General features: G+C 43.1%; 1 protein-coding gene across 1 annotated transcript in view; it reads right to left on the reverse strand.

Moving 5' to 3' along the window:
* SUSD1 (sushi domain containing 1) overlaps positions 1-18,847 on the reverse strand; it is a 74,504-nt gene extending 55,657 nt beyond the window's left edge. Inside the window, exons 1-5 of the mRNA XM_054986958.1 lie at positions 18,690-18,847; positions 11,555-11,686; positions 8,167-8,322; positions 6,166-6,318; positions 1,982-2,161 (exon numbers count right to left, since the gene is read on the reverse strand). Of these exons, the coding sequence (XP_054842933.1) occupies positions 1,982-2,161; positions 6,166-6,318; positions 8,167-8,322; positions 11,555-11,686; positions 18,690-18,780 (712 nt within the window). The 5' untranslated portion in view covers positions 18,781-18,847. The remainder of the gene's footprint in view (positions 1-1,981; positions 2,162-6,165; positions 6,319-8,166; positions 8,323-11,554; positions 11,687-18,689) is intronic.
* Between the last annotated feature and the right edge of the window lie 1,275 nt (positions 18,848-20,122).

Raw genomic sequence — 20,122 nt, forward strand, 5'->3', positions numbered from 1 at the left:
AAATGGTCACATGGCTGGTGGCCCCACCCTCTGATCTCCAGACAGAGAGGAGTTGAGATTGCCCTCCGCACCGCTTGGCAGTGTGGAGGGCAATCTGAACTCCCATCTTTCTGGAGATCAAGAGGCGGGGCCACCAGCCATGTGACCATTTTCAAGAGGTTCTGGAACTCCGTTCCACCATGTTTCAGCTGAAAAAAAGCCCTGTGCCTGACTCTTCTGCAATGTGCAATTCCCAGTTTCTGGAACTCTTCTGTAATTCTCTGTTCCTGAAATCAATAAACTAGAGGCAAAACTATTCCAAAGGTATCAGAGCCCTGTCTATTTCGTTCAGTGTTCTACTTCAGACATACAGCATACAGTTTGACTATTTTAGTGTGGCCAAATGTCCCTTATTGAGAAATGTAATTCATGGATATAGACGAGTTGGCCCTTTGAGAAGACCCCTTCCTTGAAAACATCCAAAAATTTTAGCTCTGTACAGAACAGTTACCACAGCTTCAAGACACCCTATATTTCAGCGGGGATAAAACAGTATGCTTATCAGATGTCTCAACCTATTGATTGCATTGACTTATATTTGTGTCATCAGCTTTAAGTCTCAGCGAGAAAGGTGAACAAATTAATCATTCTTTTAATCAATACGGAGCTGAAGCTATTGCTTTGCCCCCTAAACAGGACAAATCTAAGAATGAGTTCCTATGGCCTTTCTTCTACCATCAATTTGCTACTAACACTGGATCTACAGGTTACTTCTTTTTTGAATTCTCTACAGAGCTGACCTGTGCTCCAACGCAGATGCACGCATGCATGCTTGGGGATTGGCTTCTTTTTTTTAAAAAAGAGTGTAAACGGGCTCGGAAAGCTGCTACTAGGGGAGGGAGAGTGCCTGCCTTTCTAAACTTTTTTCCCCAAGCAAAGTAGAGTGGGGAAGGAGAGTTTCTTTCTGTTGCCACACATTCACATTTGCGTTGGGGGGGGGGGAAGCTTGGGAGAAGGGCAGGAACTTTCCCTCTCCCACTGGCATCTTTCTGAGCCCATCCACACGCTCTAAAAAAAATTACAGAAGTCAATCCCCAAGGTGATATCCCCGATCCCCGGAGCACCATGGAGAATTCATAAAAGAAATAACGTGTAGAGTGACCTTGAGTATAACCTGCTGTAATAAGGACCTCAGTGTGCAACCGGCTCCTCCACCAGAACAAAGAGGATAGTTATTTTATTTTAAAAACTCTAAAATAATTATTACCACATCTTGAGACTTCCAACAAAACTAATAGTGTAATCCTAAGAGATCAATGGACTTAAATTAGAGTAACTCTAAATGGGATTGCCTGGCAAGTTCAAAAGAGACCATAAAGCACTTTAAGATATTTCTTGTACTATATAGATCCAGAGGAGTCAGCCGTGTTAGTCTGTAGTTGCAAAATAGTAGAGTCCAGTAGCACCTTTAAGACTAACCAACTTTATTGTAACTTAAGCTTTCGAGAACCACAGCTCTCTTTGTCAGATGCATCTGACAATGCGAAGAGATGCATCTGATGACAAAGAGAGCTGTGGTTCTCGAAATTTTATGCTACAATGCAGCTGATTAGTCTTAAAGGTGCTACTGGACTTTTTACTATTTTGCAACTACAAACTAATACGGCTAACTCCTGTGGAACTACAGATTTTTGTGAACGTATCACTCATACAGATATACCTGCTAGAAGCTAGGACTTGCTTTTTATCTCTGTCACATGGTGGAAAACACATGTTTGTAGCTGAATAATGTATGAAGCAGTCTGCAGTATTTCTAACCAAACTCAAAAGAGACTAACCATTTAACTGTGTACTGCTGAATTCAGTTACATGAATACTGTCACTGATTTCCATAGCCACTTCAGCATTTCTTTACAATGAGCCCATGGTTAAAGTACCACCTGCAAATTACTATTATCATTAAAATCATCTCTGTGATCAGAAAAATCTGTATTTTCTTTACCTTTGCACACCAGGTAGGGTCCTTCCCAACGTCCTTTAGAACTACAAACTGAAATCCGGTTTCCACTATCAATGCCATATCCAGGCCAACAAGTATATTCGACTTTGTTTCCATAGGTTGTTTCATTGACAAGAGCCAAATATGCATGTGGAAGAGAAGGTGGAACCCCACAATCCACAACTGCAACAAAGGGAAAAAGGAAGAAAAGAGTGGATGTTGTAAAGACAAGCTCCTTTTCTTTTAGGTAAAGGGCCCAGCTCATGTATCACATGGCAGACATCAAGCTTGATGAAAAGTGTATACGGTGGCTAATCCCAGCAGCGTGTACCTCTTTGATTCATGTTTACAAACACACAACTGTTACGTTCACATTTTGCTAAATATATATCATGTTCAAAAGGATATATACAGGACATCCTATGCTAATTTTTTTAAACAAGGAAGCCGTTTTGGAAGAGGGTAATTTTAGCTGAGAAATGGAGAGATGGGAATTTACTCTTTTCCCTGCTTGCCATGTTTCTGCCTAAAAATCACACTCCCCCCCCCCAATGAAGTTTCCCCTTTTTCTGAGATTCAAAAAGTGGGCAGAATAGGAAACTACAACTCCAGAATGGGAAAAAAACACTTCAAATTAATTAGGAGAAACAGCAGGCAGGGAAAAGGTTAAGCATCGCTCTGGGCCTATTTCTTCATTCAAAAGTGTTCGTTCCCCAAGTTTAAGTATATTACTAGGGCTTTATTCCATATATTGTGCAGCTTAAACCCTAAATTGACATTTTAAAAATTAGGTATAACACTAAATAAATGTAATCTGAAATGACTATAAATGAATGCTCAGACTTGTATCGGACCCAAATGTGTGTAACTTTGTGCATACAATTTCAGTTAAGTCTACACAATACCAATTCCTACAATATAAACTAAGCAATTCCTGCTTCTAACGGTCAACACAACTAGCCTGGAACCTATTTTACAACAGGATTTTGGTCCAGTAGCACCTAAAGACCAACAAGATTTTCAGAGTGTAAGCTTTCGAGAGTCAGAGCTCCTTTCTTCAGTCTTGCCACTGTTACTCATCTTCTGCTAACACCAAGGCTAAACTGCTGTAATGTGCTCCGTGAGGGACTATTTTGCAAGATGCAAATTTATCCCATAAACCATTTGCTCAACCACATTCCATGTGCATTAATAGTTAAATAAAATGGCATAATTCTCTCATTCCCAAACATCAAATGCGTGGATTTAAGATTATTTTCATCTTTTCCGTATTTTACATTGCTTTTAAACAAGTATACTCTCCATCCTGTAAATGTTTTGATTCCCTTTACAATCTTACATTACAGTGAGGAATTAGGGTTCCACTGCTGGCTGGTTCAACTTTGCAATATCAATTTTTATTAATTAGACTATTAATAACGACAAAAATAATAAGCCACTGTAGTGGTTAAAGTGTCAGACTAGAATCTAGGAGACCCCAGTTTAAATCTCCGCTGCACCATGGAAGCTTGCTTGCTGGGTGAGCTTGGGCCAGTAACACAGTCTCAGCCTAACCTACCTCATAGGGTTGTTGTGAGGATAAAATAGAAAAGAGCAGAATGATGTAAGCTTCTTTGGGTCCCCCTTGGGAAAAAGATGGGGTATAAATGAGGTAAACAGTAATAAATAATAAATAAATAAAAATGAAAGGATTCGGTGAATGATCGCGCTACTATAAGGAAAAATCATGAAACTGCCATCAAATTGCAAAAAGTATATTAAACACACGAATACAGCTGTGATTGGGATGACGGCCATGTAGACGGGTGGGAGAGATGTGCTGAATTACTGAATAGCTACACTCCAGTTCTATACAGATGTATATCTGCCTGTAATGCTATAATACTGCTGCAGTGCCTGTAGTATATCACATTTTGCGATGAACTCGCACATGTGGATATGCCCCATCAAAAGTGCCTGTGTGTTGGTTACAATAAGCCTGACAGACAGTGGTTTTACAGACTTCTTGGAGGGTTCTATAATGATTATGACATTGTTATTGTTTTTATTCTTATTCTAAATGCCAGAGTTCAGGAGATGCTATCTCAGGGCCCAGCTACAAGTGACGAATGGCACTTGAACGGCAAGTGAACAGACTCAGGGCCAAGCTACACATGACGAATGACACTTGAACGGCAAGTGGTTTGAGTGGAGGGCAAGTGAACAGGGAGAAATACACTTGCTGTTCAAGTGTCATTCATCATGTGTAGCTTGGCCCTCACATGTATTCCTCCCTGTTCACTTGCCCTCCACTCAATCACGTAGGGCCAAGCTACACATGACGAAAGACACTTGCCTGGCAAGTGGATTGAGTGGAGGACAAGTGAACAGGGAGAAATACACTTGCCATTCAAGTGTCATTTGTCACTTGTAGCTTGGCCCGTAGTGATCGAGTTGAGTGCAAGTGGAGCGCAAGTGAACAGGGAGGAATACATGTGAGTCTGTTCACTTGCCGTTCAAGTGCTATTCATCACTTGTAGCTTGGCCCTTAGTTAAAATGAATTATTGGAAGTTTTCCAACTCCAAATGGTGAAGCGTTAAATTCCAGTCTTTGTAGGAATATAGTCATTTTTTTTTCATGGGTTTAAACTTTCTTTGATAGAAACTTGTAGTTAATTGGCTTGCTGTTCTTTCAATGTCACAGGCATTCACTTGACAAACAACCATCAGTACTCCAAACTATCAAAGTACTCCAAAGTCTTCCCACCCCAAAGCAAGAATAAGAAAGTAAAGGACAATGAGCCAGATTGTGGAAGTAGAGTCAGCTACATTTTCCCGAATCTAATCAGTAACAACGGCATTCACACTCTCTCTCTGTTGTCAAAGTTCATAGCATAGCCTTAACCAATCTATATTTTGCTTTCCAGCAACCAAACATGTTTTTACTTGCAATCAAGAGAAAATGGAATACTGCTAACATAACAAGTAAATCACTCAATACTAATCATATTTCAGCAAAAAGTATTTTCAGCAATTTAAGCGTGGAAATATGAAAGAATATCAAATAACATCACACAATCAGGCTTCACACATCAGCTTTGTTCCCTCTTAAGGGAAGGAATTACTCACGAAACCTCAACACAAAAGTTTAAAATGCCATCTTATCCTCGAAGCTAGAAACAGGCAAAATAAAGAGCTGTATTTATAAAAGTAGTAGGGCTTTATTATAACGGAACTGATTCAGGAAAAATGCTTTAATAAAGGGAAAGAGATGATGGACTATACTACCGTATATAGTGTGTACTATGTATTATTGTATTATGTAGTTTCTGCATCATAAAATATGCCGTTATTAATATCAGATACAGCCTTAGTCCATCATATCTACAGGATTGCCTCTCTCCTTATGTTCCACCACCTTCACTCATCTGCCCCCTTGCACATGGACAAACGCAACAGCTGTCCATATACCTGCATTCGCTGTGGCGGCCCCATTTATGGAATGGTCTACTTGAGGAGGTTAGGAAAGCTCCCACTCTCCTGGCTTTCAGTAAACAGCAAAAATGAATTACTCAAGAGGGCTTTTTACTCAGACAGGAGGGCTATACTGTAAGGAAGTAGTCTCAAACAGATCCATCTGTAAAGGCAGGGCTTTTTTTCAGGGGGAACACGGGGGAACGGAGTTCCGGAACCTCTTGAAATTTGAGCCCAAAATGGCAAAAAGGGGCTGAAAATGGCCAGAAAGGGGCCCAAAATGGTCAGGATCGGGCCACAGATGAACGGGAGAGTGATCCGTCACCCGTCAGAGGCCCAATCCAGGCCGTTTCAGCCCCGATCCAGGCCAGAACTGGAGAACTGCCGGAACTGCGTTCCTGTGCGTTCCCCCTCAAAATGAGCCCTGCCTGTTCTACAAGTCAAGTCATCTACCACTGTCAGAGAATCCATCCAGCCCTCTGTTATTTTGCTTTGACCAGAAGCAGTACTCCAGGGCCTCGGGTCTATTCTGAGACTGTTTTAAACTGAGGAATCAGGGAATAAAATCATTCCAGTCCCTCTGCTACATTCAGTACCCAGAACAATGGAAGCCAGGAGTAGGTTTATTACTTACTGAATAGCTGAACAGAAGAGTCCTGTATCATTCTTCTGCTATCTCTGTTAGTAAAAAAAGAGAGAGAGAGATTCATTTCTTTAAGACCACAATCTCTCACCTTTGCATGAGATTCTATCTGTAGGTGGGTGGAATGTTTCAGCACCATTTTCTGTCCTGTATCCTTCGGCACAGGCGCACTTATAGCTTCCCAGAGTGTTTACACAGAGTCCTCCAAGGCCACAGATGTCTGAGACTTCACATTCATCAATATCTGAAATGCCAAATACTATTGTGACGATCCTTTAATTACAGAGCACTGGTTACTATTATTACTCATTAATGCAATTTACACGGTGGTTCACTGAGGAATATAAGCTAGAAAGAAAAGTTTCTGTCCTAAGAAGACTACAATCTAAATTTCGATGGTGAAAGAAATCTCAAAGGAAGGGCAGAGAGAGGTCAGAATAAGAGGTTAGGGAACAAATGCAGATACAGCTACTATGGTGGTTAAGTGGTTCGGCTACAAATCAGCCCTCTTTTGGTTCGAATCCCATGACTGCCATGAGCTCAGCAGGTGGCCTTGGGTAAGCCACTCCTCTCAGCCCCAGTTCCTCAGCTGTATTGTGGGAATAATAATAACACTAACTTGTTCACCACTCTGTCTAGAAGAGCGGGTATATAAGCGCAGTTGCTGTTGTTAACTTCTATTGAGAAGCGAGCACTATAGGCTTAAGCCATAGACGTACTGAACAACTGAATTTCGGGGAGGGGAGTGGCACCACATAGGTGTTTTAGGGAATTTCAGACTAAAGGGACAGTAAAGGAGAAAGGGTTGCAGGTGACTGCTAAGTGGGGGTGGAGAGCGGGGAGGGGGCACTGCGACAAAAACACACAGACATAATGCTGGAGGTAAAGAGGCCACAACTTTATTGAGATTACAGCTCAGGAGCAAAGGCGCACATAGGGCACTGATCTGAGCATTGGCTGAACCACCTGCCAAACCGATGACCCACACATCCCCTCAGACCCCTGCTGAGGGGGGGGGAACCATGGGATGACAGTCAGTGGAATGCCCTCTGTGTGAATCATCCCCTGCCACCTGGGAGTGAGGCAGACTGACAGCCCCTGACTGGGTATGCACCAGCCATTCCTCATTCCCCAGACCCCTTATGGGGATCCCCATAATAGGGAAACTGAGCCTGAGGGCCCTGTTTTCCCCCAAACGGATCAGTGCCCAATGCCCAATTTGCAGCCTACTCACTCCAAAGTTGTGACGGGATGTCGCTGAAGGCCAAGTGCCGAGGGCCAGCCTCCCAGTCCAGGGGCCTGCACCAGATGCACCTGGGCGTGCTCCCCGACCCCTGGTCATTCCCCGCCCCTCTACCACATGGCGGCCGCCAGGTAAGTCTGAGAGCCATTATATCAAGAAATATACCCCTTGCTCTCCAGGACTGACTTCTGAAGAAAAATGGCTCTGTAACCTGGCAACAGAATCTGGCTACGTATGATGATGACAATTTGGCTACCTGTGATGTAACCAAAGGACCCACTTCCACCACTGTAATTGTGAACTTTAAAAAAACCTTTTAAAATTAATAAAGCACTTCTATTTTTCATACAGTACTTTGAGTTTTTTAAAAAAAAATAGGATCAGCCCATGTCAGGCCTATGAGATGAAGAAAAACTGATGACTGAGCCAGTATTCCAGTTTATTGATGAGTTGGTGTGTTGCACATCTGTTATTCTGGTGTTGAAATTGGGTTCACCTGCAGCTCAGGAATATTTCATGACTCCTATTTTCTGTTGGGTGTGTCTGCACTCAGAATGACCCGCATGCACTTGTTTTAATTGTTTTTTTCTTGGTGACATAAGTAGAAGCACAGACTCAGTCTTTTCCTGAGCGCTCACTGCATCGGTTTCGTTAAGAAAATGTCAGACATGTGTGCACCAATGGTTATATTTTGAACTCAGGGGTCATTACTGGGCAACAAAATACAGAGTAAGAAAACGAGTATAAAGTTGAAAAATAAGCCAGGTGTGTATTTTACATTTTCTTTCATAAAAGGAACAGAAATAACAAGGAAAACGGTAAAAATTTTATTCTAGTTACTCTGCTTACCTCTACAATGCGTGCCATCATTAGGGATAAATATGCTGTTGTTATTAGAAGCTTCATAGCCTTCAAGGCAAACACAATAAAAACTTCCACGTGTGTTATGGCATGAAGCATGTTCTCCACAAATCTCACTGATCCCGATCTGGCATTCATCTTTATCTGGTGATGCATTGAAAACATATCACTTAGGTTAAAGAGGAAAAATCCAAATAGGCAGACTTTTTTTCCACTTAAACATTGCTTAAGAGCCGTGGCGCAGAGTGGTAAGCTGCAGTACTACAGCCTAAGCTCTGCTCATGACCTGAGTTCAATCGTGGCGAAAGCCAGGTTCAAATAGCCGGCTCAAGGTCGACTCAGCCTTCCATCCTTCCAAGGTTGGTAAAATGAGTACCCAGTTTCCTGGGGGTAAAGTGTAGATGACTGGGGAAGGCAATGGCAAACCACCCCGTAAAAAGTCTGCCAAGAAAACATCATGATGCGACGTCCCCCCATGGAGCAGTAATGACTCGGTGCTTGCACAGGGGACTACCTTTACATTTAAACATTGATAAGAGAATTTTGACTAGGGTTGCAACATCTAGATTCATTAGTTAAATGTCAATTTAAAATGTCTAGGACTCTTCAGAGCACGACTCTGAAGAGAAAGCATAGAAATGTTCTAAATCAATCAATAAATGGCTGATCAAATTCTGCACCCAGTTAAAAAGGCATTGCATTTTATATATAATCTTAATATATGCACTTATAAAATCGCAGGTGGCTGGTAGAGTACCCTTTCTAAAAGAGTGGCTGTACCTAGAATTTGGGGGGCATTGGGGGAATTATGCTCCATTGAATGCTTCATCCCTCGGCCTGTAGAAATGCAGTTCTGGAACCAAATTGTTGCCCCTTGCCGCAAATGGCTGCTCTAACACCAAAGAAAATAGGTTGGGGGGGGTCACTGGATTTGACCCTATGTCTCAGGCTCACCCTGGCCGAGCCCTTTTCTTGTGCCTTCCACGGGTGGGAAGTGCCTCTTCCTCTGAAACAGAACAGAATTGCAAAACCCAACCTACTGCTTTTCATATACAAACTTATGTAAGATTAAGTCAATTAGAGTGCAGACTTACACCTTTTTTTAGCCCATTAACTTCAACGGACTGAAAGGGTTGGACTCTGCACTGCTAATCAAATAACTAATACCATTAATTGAGGAAGATCCCTTTAATTTGGTGACAACTCGAATTTTGACTGATACAGTAGTTAAAAGTTTGCAAATGGAAGGAGGTTGATGCTCTGGTGGAGGGAGGGAGAGCGGTAGAAAGGCAGAGAAAGGGAGACAGGGAGGCTAAGATCTCGCTGCTCCCATTGCCACTGTACACCACCAAATCCTCTAAAAAAATAATAAGGGGGTCAGCAGTAGGAGGCTTCTTAGGGTTTACAAAGGTTGGAGGGAACTTAGATTTACTCTCAGCTTTTATAAAAGCTTTTGGCAGGTGCTTGAAAAAACAAATTTTTCCCAATACTGGATCACAAGGAAAGATTGCAAAAAGCAGGCAAGCTGATCATGTGCGCGCTCATCACCAGGATCATTCATTTAGTTCAAAAGGGCACGTTAAGAGCCTACAATATGTCTGTCTTTGAGTGGAAATACACGTTACGAAGTACCTGGGGACGCTCAAGTGCAGGATATTATGCATGGTGTGATTGCGTTTGCAAGTAAGGGCCAAGCTACAAGTGACGAATGACACTTGAACGGCAAGTGAACAGACTCACGTGTATTCCTCCCTGTTCACTTGCGCTCCACTTGATCAGGTAGTGATCATGTAGTGAGCGCAAGTGGACAGGGTGGAATACACGTGAGTCTGTTCACTTGCCGTTCAAGTGTCATTCGTCACTTGTAGCTTGGTTCTCAGTCTGCAGGGCAGAGTACCAATTCAGCTCTGTTTTCATGGCAAGAACTCTCGAGAGCCAAGCTACAAGTGACGCCTTACACAGGTTGGACACTTGTCAGCTTCCCTCAAGTTTTGGTGGGAAATGTAGGCATCCTGGTTTTACAGCTTGGCTCTCCATTACAGCTGCAAGACCAGGATGCCTACATTTCCCATCAAAACTTGAGGGAAGCTGACAAGTGTCCAATCTGTGTCAGGCGTCACTTGTAGCTTGGCTCTCAGGGATGGACACTGTACAGCTGTACAGCAAGTATCATGGGTTCCTCTGACTTGCCAATCCGCATTTCTTTAAGGTGTGAGAAAGTGTCAAGATCTGCATTTCAATGAATGGATGTGGGAAGTGAAGAAAACTAAGAACCTGGCAGTTGTAAACAGAGAATTTCCTTGTTAAAGATTAACTACAGGGGTAGCAAAGAAAAGAACAGCCAGAGCTATTTCTTTATAGAAATGTAATGCAACAGTTTGCATCAATTTCAAACCACGTTGTTATTGGAAGGGAAAAATGGAAAACACTGGCACCTCACAACAAATTAAAAAGAAAAACAGCAAAGGAGACGGATATTTTTAGCAGTTGAGGAGGAACTGATATTGAACATACTCATACGGAAGAGTGACTGTGTGAGTAAGCGTATGGGAAGTTGGAAGGGGGACACGTTAAATGAGGTTCACTTAAACATCCCTAGGTATTTCGTAACATGTATTTTAAAGACCAGCCAACTGGAGCCACAAGTGGAAGGGCAAGTTTTGTCCCATTCCAACGTCTGCTTTTTTTTATAAGTGTCCTTTCTGGATATTGGTTGGTTTATTGATTCTTTGACATTTTAAACTGACGTTTAACTAATGAATCTAGAGGGATAAAAGTGAACTTTTTTGGTTCTAGTAAATACAGCCATTTCAGGAGAAGTTATTTTAAAAAGCTCTAGCTTCTCACAGACAGGATTAGAAGAGGAAGGAACAAGAAGTTGTGAGTTAGGATAGACAATTGTGCTGTTTGCTCAACAAAGTTACAGAGGAATTAAACATGTCTTCACAAGCAATGGTATATTTGGTAACGAGGATGGAATTGAGCAAGTATTCATGCCTATGGCTCACTCCTGGGCCGATTCCAGACGGCCCTCCCCATGCCGAAACGTTGCACGTCGTCGCGTGGAAAACGCGAAATATCACATTTTCTCACGCGAGTTTTGTGCGACGTCGCACGACATCGCGCAAAACTCGCGCGAGAAAACGCAATATTTCATGTTTTCCGCGCGACGACGCACGACTTTTCGGCATGGGGAGGGCCGTCTGGAATCGGCCCTGATCTCTTAACCGTAAGATATTGTGAAATAACACACTTGCATTAGGCCTTTGGGCTCTTATAATAAATGCCTATTAACATTTGGGGTAAGGATTAGTGTTATTTTAAACACTATAGCTTTGTCAATTCTCATAAATCTGGTCTGTACATTTCCACTGACCTTGACAATGGGTCCTTCCATTACCCACAAATCCGTAATTGCAGATACAGGTATGTTTGCCATCTTGTTGCTGACATGTTGCATCAGCATGGCAAGAAGCACACACGCTGGGAAGTAAATCACTGGTGGCACCTGTAAAAATACAGTTCAATATAGTGCGAATACAGAATAAAGAACTGTACATTAAGGACTGGAAATGAGCTAGCACTGGACAGCAAGCATTCTAGATTCAATAGGTACAATCCAGCCAAAGCTAAGCACATTTGAAGTGCATTAATTTTAACAGGTCATTAAGAATGCGATCCTAAACAGTTACACCCTTCAAACTCCAGTTGTCAACGGGCTTTGAAGGGATAGCACTTTTGAAGCACATAAGGTCAGGCTACGGATGACAGGATAAGGCAGACAGATCCCTGTACCATTGCAACAAGAAGTCCAGGCTCTTAGTTAAATGGTTTTATTCAGGTGATGTCATCATGCTGGCAGCTGGCTTGTTCCCACACTTCACAGGGACCGACTTTTGCCCCCAACGGGCTGAATTGGCTCCGTGCAAAGCATGGGAGCATGCCAACTACCAGTGCAATGATGTCACTTTGAGAAGTAGTAAAGAGTCCAGTAGCACCTTTAAGACTAACTAACTTATTTGTAGCATAAGCTTTTGAGAACCACAGCTCTCTTCGTCAGATACATCTCCACCTGAAGAGGAGCCTCCAGTAAGTACTGTGTCCCCCCCTCCCAACAGGAGGGTATAGAGACCTGGTAACCCTAACTGGGTCTGCGAATGTACATTTAAGGATATATACCTAATTTGAAACCACCTAGTTTAGGAGCTTATTCTAAAACCAATATGTTAACAATACTGTGCAACCATGCACAATGCCTGTTTCATCTGGAATATGAATTTTTTTACCTCACAGTTACCTCCACACGATGATTGTTCTGTCATCTTATATACTTACAGCCAAATGGTCCTGACCTGTGGATATTTAAATCTGAATACTGGAGACATGAATAGACAAGTCAGATCTTCCTAGACACCTGAAAAAGGCCTCAAGTTTGCAGGAAAATCTGAAATCTAAAAAAAAAAAATATTGGGAGTTTTTTAAAAAACCCAAAATGATAAAAAGAGTGCGTGTAGCGTTAATCACATGCCCTCAGTGGTTGTTGCTAGGCAACCATAACAGATCAGCCAGTACTCCAGGCTTGGTTTCTGTTTGTAAAAGGCAGGGGGAGGGTCAGGGCCTTTTCCAGGGCTGTTTTGGCCTTTGAGCGAAGACTCACTGGAGCCAGGCCCAGAAGTAATTTGATACTATGACCCACCCAGGCATGGCTTCTAGCTGTTGTTCAACATCAGCCCCATCCCAACAAAAGTCAATGTAGTGTATTGGTTAGAGTTTCAGAGTAGGATCTGGGAGACCCACATTTGAATCACCACTCTGCTATGGAAACTCACTGGGTGACACTCACACGCAATCAGCCAAACCTACCTCTCATGGTGGTTGTGATGAAGGAGGTAAGGAGAATGATGTAAGATGTTTTGGATCCCCATTTTGGAGAATGGCAGTATATAAATAAAGTGCTAGTGGAGCTACTGGGGCTTGGTTCTGCTTGCTCCTGGCTGCCAGCTGGTGTCCAGGGAACTGGCCCTACAGGAATTTTGTCCCTGCAAGGCACAAGCTGCCAAGAACTCATTCTGTGCAAGCCTTCAACCTGGTCTACACATACCATAGTCAAATAAGATGGCTGAATGGATTATACCACTTCATATTGCAGATGAGGAATCACATTTTTAATGCTTTTATGCTTAAAAAAAAAAAGCTTCCTGCAAATGGAAAACCAACCCAGCAGGCAAGAACTTTAGAAATATTTCTCTGGATATGCTAGTTTTCTACTTTCAGGAAGACCCAGCCATAACGAGAGGCGTCTGCATAAAAAAAAGAACCAACCAGACTCATTCATTTCCTTACAATTGGTGCAGAAGAAACTTACAGCAGGCTGTGCCTTCATTTCACTAGTAAGTCTGTTCTGCGGTTTGCTGTCATAGGAGACAAAACCGTTTATTTTTATCTCTATGTCATGAACTGATGCCTTTCACTATCATGATAAAAAAGAGATGAACCATGTAAACAATTTAGCTAATTCCTTCCCCTTTTACCAAGTTTTCTCACAGAAAAATAAACATTACTGCTATGTTCATTTGCTTTACATTTTGTAACCACCATATTCCAATGGTGTCTTCGAGAGAATGCAGTCTCAGAATTCATTCTTATAGGAAAAACTAAAGTCCAGCATCTGGGGACCACACTGGAGTGAAGGCTGAGTGAGGACTGGAGCTGGGGAAATGACTGAAATTTTTCATCATCTCCTTTCTATCAAAGCTAACAGGCATTTAGCAAGTAATCTTCAATATATCTAATTCCCAACATGAGCCCAACTGTAGATACCTAAATCTCAAGACTGGGGCCATGGACAGACAAGACATATCTTTCTATAAACCTGTGAAAAGCTCTAGGTTTACTGGAAAATATGAATTTTTTTAAACCACCAGAGGTTTAAACATACACACACCCCTCAATTATAGAAACAGTGCCTGTAGCTTTAAGTAATAAATGCGCTCAGTGGCTGTTGCTACACAGCCACAACAGTACTGCCAGCATTTGAGTCTTGGTTTCTGTCAGTAAAAGGCAGGACAAAAGGTAGGTCCCTTTTCATGGCTCTTTTGGCCTTTGAGGGAGGACTCCTCAGGGCCAGCAGCAACCACTGGGCAACTTGATACCACATGACTTGGATGGCTCAGGAAAGAAATGGGGAAAGTTGAGGATAGGGGGACAGTCAGGAGGGGACAAAGAAGAATTAGAATGGGGACACTGAGGTGTCCCTTGCAAGTCCTTGTAGGTTCCCCATGAACAACTGGGCCAGGCTTTTCTCAGGGAAAGGCTGTCAGAATAGGGAAGGGGGGAAAGCTGAAGACAGAGGAGCAGATAAAGGTAGGCTTGCTGATGAGTGGAAAGGAAGTAGGAATAGGGGAGACACTGGAAGCTTTCAGGAAAGGGAAGGAGGAAAACGAGGTGCCTTTTGTAGGTCCTTATGAGTCCCCTTCTTGTAACAACTGAAAACACCTCCTTGGATTTCAGAACTCAATGGACACTAACCAGTAGGCATACAGAGGAACTAGGGAAGGGGGGTTAAACAGCAAAGAATGTTCAGAGACATCTTTAAGAAAATGTACCAATTATTATTAATTGGCTTTGGGTGCGATATATTGAAACGGTGCATTTTGACTAACGAAGCTATGGTTCCCAAAGTGCAAAACAGGCCTCCATGAGGAAATGTGGACTATTACCGGGGAAACTGCTGATTGCAGATGTGGAAGGAACAAAGTAAAGGTGGATTGCACTGCCTGCCTTTGCAACCTCAGTCTTCGTTGGATGTCTCCCATCCAATTACTAAGCAAGGCCGACCCTGCTTAGCTTCTGAGACGTGGCTCACCTGGGCTATCCAGGTCTGATTCTTTAAAACAGAGAGATACTTTCTTCATTCAGACATCCAGGGACACAGAGATGCCACCAATTTTCCAGTGGCAAAGACTCTGGGACTTGAACAGCTGCATGGCAGGCCAAAATTCAAGGAGGGCAGCTCCCCCCTCCACCACATCTCCATGCCAGTAAAGGCTGCATCTGCAGTATTTCTATTTAGGAAAGTGTTGATGTCATAGAACCTCTGTCAACTAAAAATTAATAAGATCACCAAACTTACAGGAACAGCAGGAGCACAGAGCATTAGTAAATGCTGGTTAAGCTTCAGGATGTTGAGAAGGAGATCTTAACTTAAGAAAAGCATCCAGTGATTTTTAAAAGTGTTTACATTTGGGCTATGTATATGTAGCCTAATACCCTGACCTGGATAGCCCAGGTGAGCCAGATCTCAGAAGCTAAGCAGGGTCGGCCTTGCTTAGGAGGCATCCAGCAAAGACCGGGGTCACAGAGGCAGGCAATGGCAAACCACCTCTGTTAGCTTCTTGCCAAAAAAAACCCACCAGGGGTTGCCATAAGTCAGCTATGACTTGAGGGCATTCTCCACCCCCACCATATGTAGCCTAGTAAATTAATCAATGCTTCCTGGGATGCCGAAAAGTTAGCAAAGGGAATCTATGAGAGCCAGTCTGGTGTAGTGGTTAAGAGCAGCAGGACTCTAATCCGGAGAGCCAGGTCTGATTCCCCACTCCTCCGCTTGAAGCCAGCTGGAAGACCTTGGGCTTGTCACGGCTCTCTGGAGCTCTCGCAGCCCCACCTACCTCACAGGGTGTTTTGTTGTGGGAATAATAATAACATACTTCGTAAACTACTCTGAGTGGGCATTAAGTTGTCCTGAAGGGCGGTATATAAATTGAATGTTGTTGTTGTTGTTGTTGTTGTTGTTGTTGTTGTTGTTGTTATTATTATTATTATTATTATTATTATTATTATTATTATTATTATTATTACCAATATACTTCTGAATAGGTTTGAAAGAGAGATGTCTGCATATTCAAACAAAATCAAAGTTCTTTAGTTTAAAGAGAAGAGTTAAGGTGCATTCAATTTCACATATGGTCTAAAAAATAAAGACATTCTAAACTGAGGCATACCTTAACTTCCGCTCTGCATGACATATTATACTTAGTTACAAGTTAGGCTCCATGGCCCCACATTTTGCCTAGGTCTTTCTTAACACTGAGCTCAACAAATGTACACAGGCACAACTTTAACAAGTACAGCTTTCTCAAACATTTTCCACACAGGTGCCTAATGAACTTCTTACAATGCACCGATAAAAGGCACCACAACAACTATTGAAAATCGTGAATACCCAGGCAGAAATTCTAAGGTGCAGCTTCCCAAGGACATGCTACATGCACAGTGAATTTCTGAATTAGGCAAGTTACAGCCATTTTTCCAGGCATGACTTATTTTTCTAATTATACAAAACCATATAACTTGTCATTTTGTTTTAAAATACTGGCATTTGGGAAACTTTTTAACTTTTAATTTTAAAATACTGGCATCAGGGAATTTTCGGATTTCATAATTTTGTTAATATGCAGCAGATTATCAACAAATGAACAAGTACACAGTCTCTGGAAATTTCTGAATTTTGGATAAAGTTTAAACTAGAAACACCAAATAATAAAGGTCTGCATATGCAAAAAAGATGCAAGATCAAGGAATTTTTTTCTAAAGTTCTATGAATCAGCCATTTAAATTGTGTCTCTCCCCCCCCCCCCCGACAGATTACACTCCTTTGTCACGTAGATTATTGTGCCAAAGTGCCTGGATTTTATGATTAATAGAATTTTCAGGCATTAAAAGAACAGAGCGTTCTTTAACATAAGTGCCTTAACTTATGTTGATGCTCCCTGGAAAATATTGAAAGCGATGCCTGCACACAGAATGATGTGTACTTTGGGGGGTGGGGGGAGACTGTAGAATTATGTTGAAAAACAGACCAGCACAGAGAGAAAAAAGGAAAAGGAACGGAGAAATTTGTATTACGAAATGGTTGTATAACAGATCTGATAAGGCACGTGTCCAAGACCACACAACGCAGCTTGGTTGCTTCTTAGCATGCTTTATCTTTTTGCTACTCAGAATAATTTATCACAGAATAAAAACAATCCAACTTTCAAACAGCGCAAAACATAGTAACCTTAAAAAGGTAAACCAATCTGGTTATCCTCTTTCCCACCCCTTGCCTAAAAGCTCTCGAAGAATATTAGTACATTGCAAAACAGAAACTCTTGTGGAACTGATCTTTAATGAGGTATTTAGGTTCTAGAAATCATAAAAACAAACCAGTTTAGTGTAATGGATTAAGAATGTGGAGAGCCAGGTTCAAATCCCCAAGTGCCATGAATCTTCCTGGGTGACTCTGGGTCAGTCATTCCCTGTCAGCCTAGCCTATTTCAAAAGGTTGTTTGTAAGGAGAAAATGTCTTGAAGTTATCCACTTTTCCCCAAGGAGCTTCTCTGGTTTATCCTCACAACAACCCTAGAAGGTAGGTTAGGCTGAGAGCACACAACTGGCCCAGAGTTACCTTCCCTCCCATTCCAGAGGTGCAGCCAAAATGACAGAGTCATCTTTAAGTTATCACAATATCCTTTGTCCTTCCCTCCCATAATACCAGACCAGATGCATGCTGTGGGCTGGTTGTAGTCTGCAGGTGGCTAGAGGTAGTTGGGTGGCTTGACTCTAATATTTCACCTCTATTATAACATTAGGACAGCATTACTATATCTCACCTGCTCAAAGGCTAAACTTGGTCATTAAACTGTTTCCAGGACAATCAGGGAAATCCTAAGCAGATTCAGAGGAGTTAGCCATGTTAGTCCGTAGTTGCAAAATGGTAAAGAGTCCACCTTTAATCAACTTTATTGTAGTATAAGCATCTGATGAAGAGAGCTGTGGTTTTCAAAAGCTTATGCTACAATAAAGTTGGTTAGTCTTAAAAGTGCTACCGGACTCTACTATTTTGCATCCCAAGCAGAGTTACTCCAGTCTAAGCCCATTAATTTCACTGGGCTTAGACTGGAGTCTGCTTAGGATTTCACTATGTTGGATCCAGTGGAGTTAGCCCTGTTAGTCTGTAGCTGCAAAACCGTAAAGAGTCCAGTAGCACCTTTAAGACTATCCAACTTTATTGTAGCGTTAGCTTTCGAGAACCACAGCTCTCTTCATCAGATGCATCTGGCGAAGAGAGCTGTGGTTCTCGAAAGCTTATGCTACTGTAAATGTTGGACATAGCAGTTATTCACCGGTCTTGTCCTCAAAGGAAAACACACTCGCCCAATGTTTACCCCAGTGCAATAGTGGGGCGCAACATCCAACCCTAACTGCATCCACACGTTGTTGGACGTTGTGCGGGGGAGGAGGACAATCCAACGAAAGTAAATTATTGCAGGACAATCCAACGAGAATCCAACGAGAGTAAATTACTGCGGGACAATCCAAAGTGAATCCAACGAGAGTAAATGATTGCGGGACAATCCAACGGAGAGTAGATTATTGCGGGTCCCGACTGCAACCGAGCCCCACCGCCGGGCTCCTCAAGCGGGGCGAAAGTCTCCCCGCCGCGTGGCAGCATCCCGCGCGGCACTTACCCCGCTTCTTCTCTGCCTCCGGAGCGCGGGAGAGGAACGGGGGCGCCAGCAAGAGCAGCAGGAAAGCGGCAAGCAGCCAAGGGGAGCTCATGGCGCCTTTTTCCCCCGCGCAGCTCCCGGCTTGAACCCAGGCCGGCCTCGTATTCCCGCCGCCAGGCGTTCGCGTTCCCTGTGGGGCCCGGCGGCCACGCCTTTGCTGCTGGCTCCCTCCGCGGGGCTCCCTCTGTGCTCGCCGGCCTCGTCTCTCAAGGGGCCGCTGAGAGAGAAGGGAAGTTCTAGGGAAGTGGCCTTCTTACGCCAGGCGTTGAACAGACGAAAGTAGAGACGCTGTTTCCACTAGGGTTGCCAGCCTCCAGGTAGTGGCTGGAGATCTCCCGGAATTACAACTGGTCTCCAGGCCACAGAGATCAGTTCACCTGGAGAAAACGGCTACTTTGGGGGGGTGGACTCTATGGAATTATGCCATGTCACAGTCCGTTCCCTCCCCAAATCCCACCTTCTCCAGGTTTCATCCCCCAGATCTCCAGGAATTACCCAACTTGGAGCTGGCAACCCTATTTCCAAAACACAACCCCTCCATAGCCCAATCTCACCCCCCTATCTCACCTGCCCATTCAATGCCTTATTAACTCCTTGGGGGAGTTAATACACAATACATCTTAATACACAAGACATACACAAGGATGCCACTTGCAGTGTGGTCTTACTATATGCAAGTGTACTATTTGTCTTCCTAGCAGTGCATGTTTATAATGGGAGAACAAGTGTAAGAGCTTTCACTTGATCCTACTCCTGTAGATCCGGAGGAGTTAGCTGTATTAGTCTGTAATTGCAAAATAGTAAAGAGTCCAGTAGCGCCTTTTAAGATTAACCAGCTTTATTGTAGCATGAGCTTTCAAGAGCCACAGCTCTCTTTGTCAGATGCATACTCCTGTAGAGAGACTCCTTGACCCGCCTTTCTGTACTGGCTTTTAAAGCATCAAGTATTACTGACTTATTGATAGGCTTGCCAGCCTCCTGGTGATAACTGGAGATCTCCGGGAATCACAACTGATCTCCAGGTGACAGAAATCATTTCCCCTGGAGAAAATGGCTGCTTTGAGGGGTGAACTCTATGGAATTATACCCCACTGAGGCCCCTCCCCTCCCTGAACCCCGCCCTCTTCAGGCTCCGCCCCCCAAATCTCCAGGAATTTCCCAACCTGGACCTGGCAACCCTACTTATTGACTACGGGACTTATTGCAGTTCCACAGGGCCTGTAAAATGGAGATGTTCCGCCAGGTTTATGGTTGAGTTGACGGCGGCACCTTTTCCTTGGTCCCTCCCTCCCTGTTCTTCTCAGCCTACTTTTCTGGCAGATTTTTTGTCCATCTACTGTACTGTCAGTTACAGCTACAGTGTTTTAAATGTGCCTGTTGGACGCTGTCAATTG

The sequence above is a fragment of the Eublepharis macularius genome, chromosome 8 (assembly GCF_028583425.1).
Source record: "Eublepharis macularius isolate TG4126 chromosome 8, MPM_Emac_v1.0, whole genome shotgun sequence".
Classification (NCBI taxonomy): Eukaryota; Metazoa; Chordata; class Lepidosauria; order Squamata; family Eublepharidae; genus Eublepharis; species Eublepharis macularius.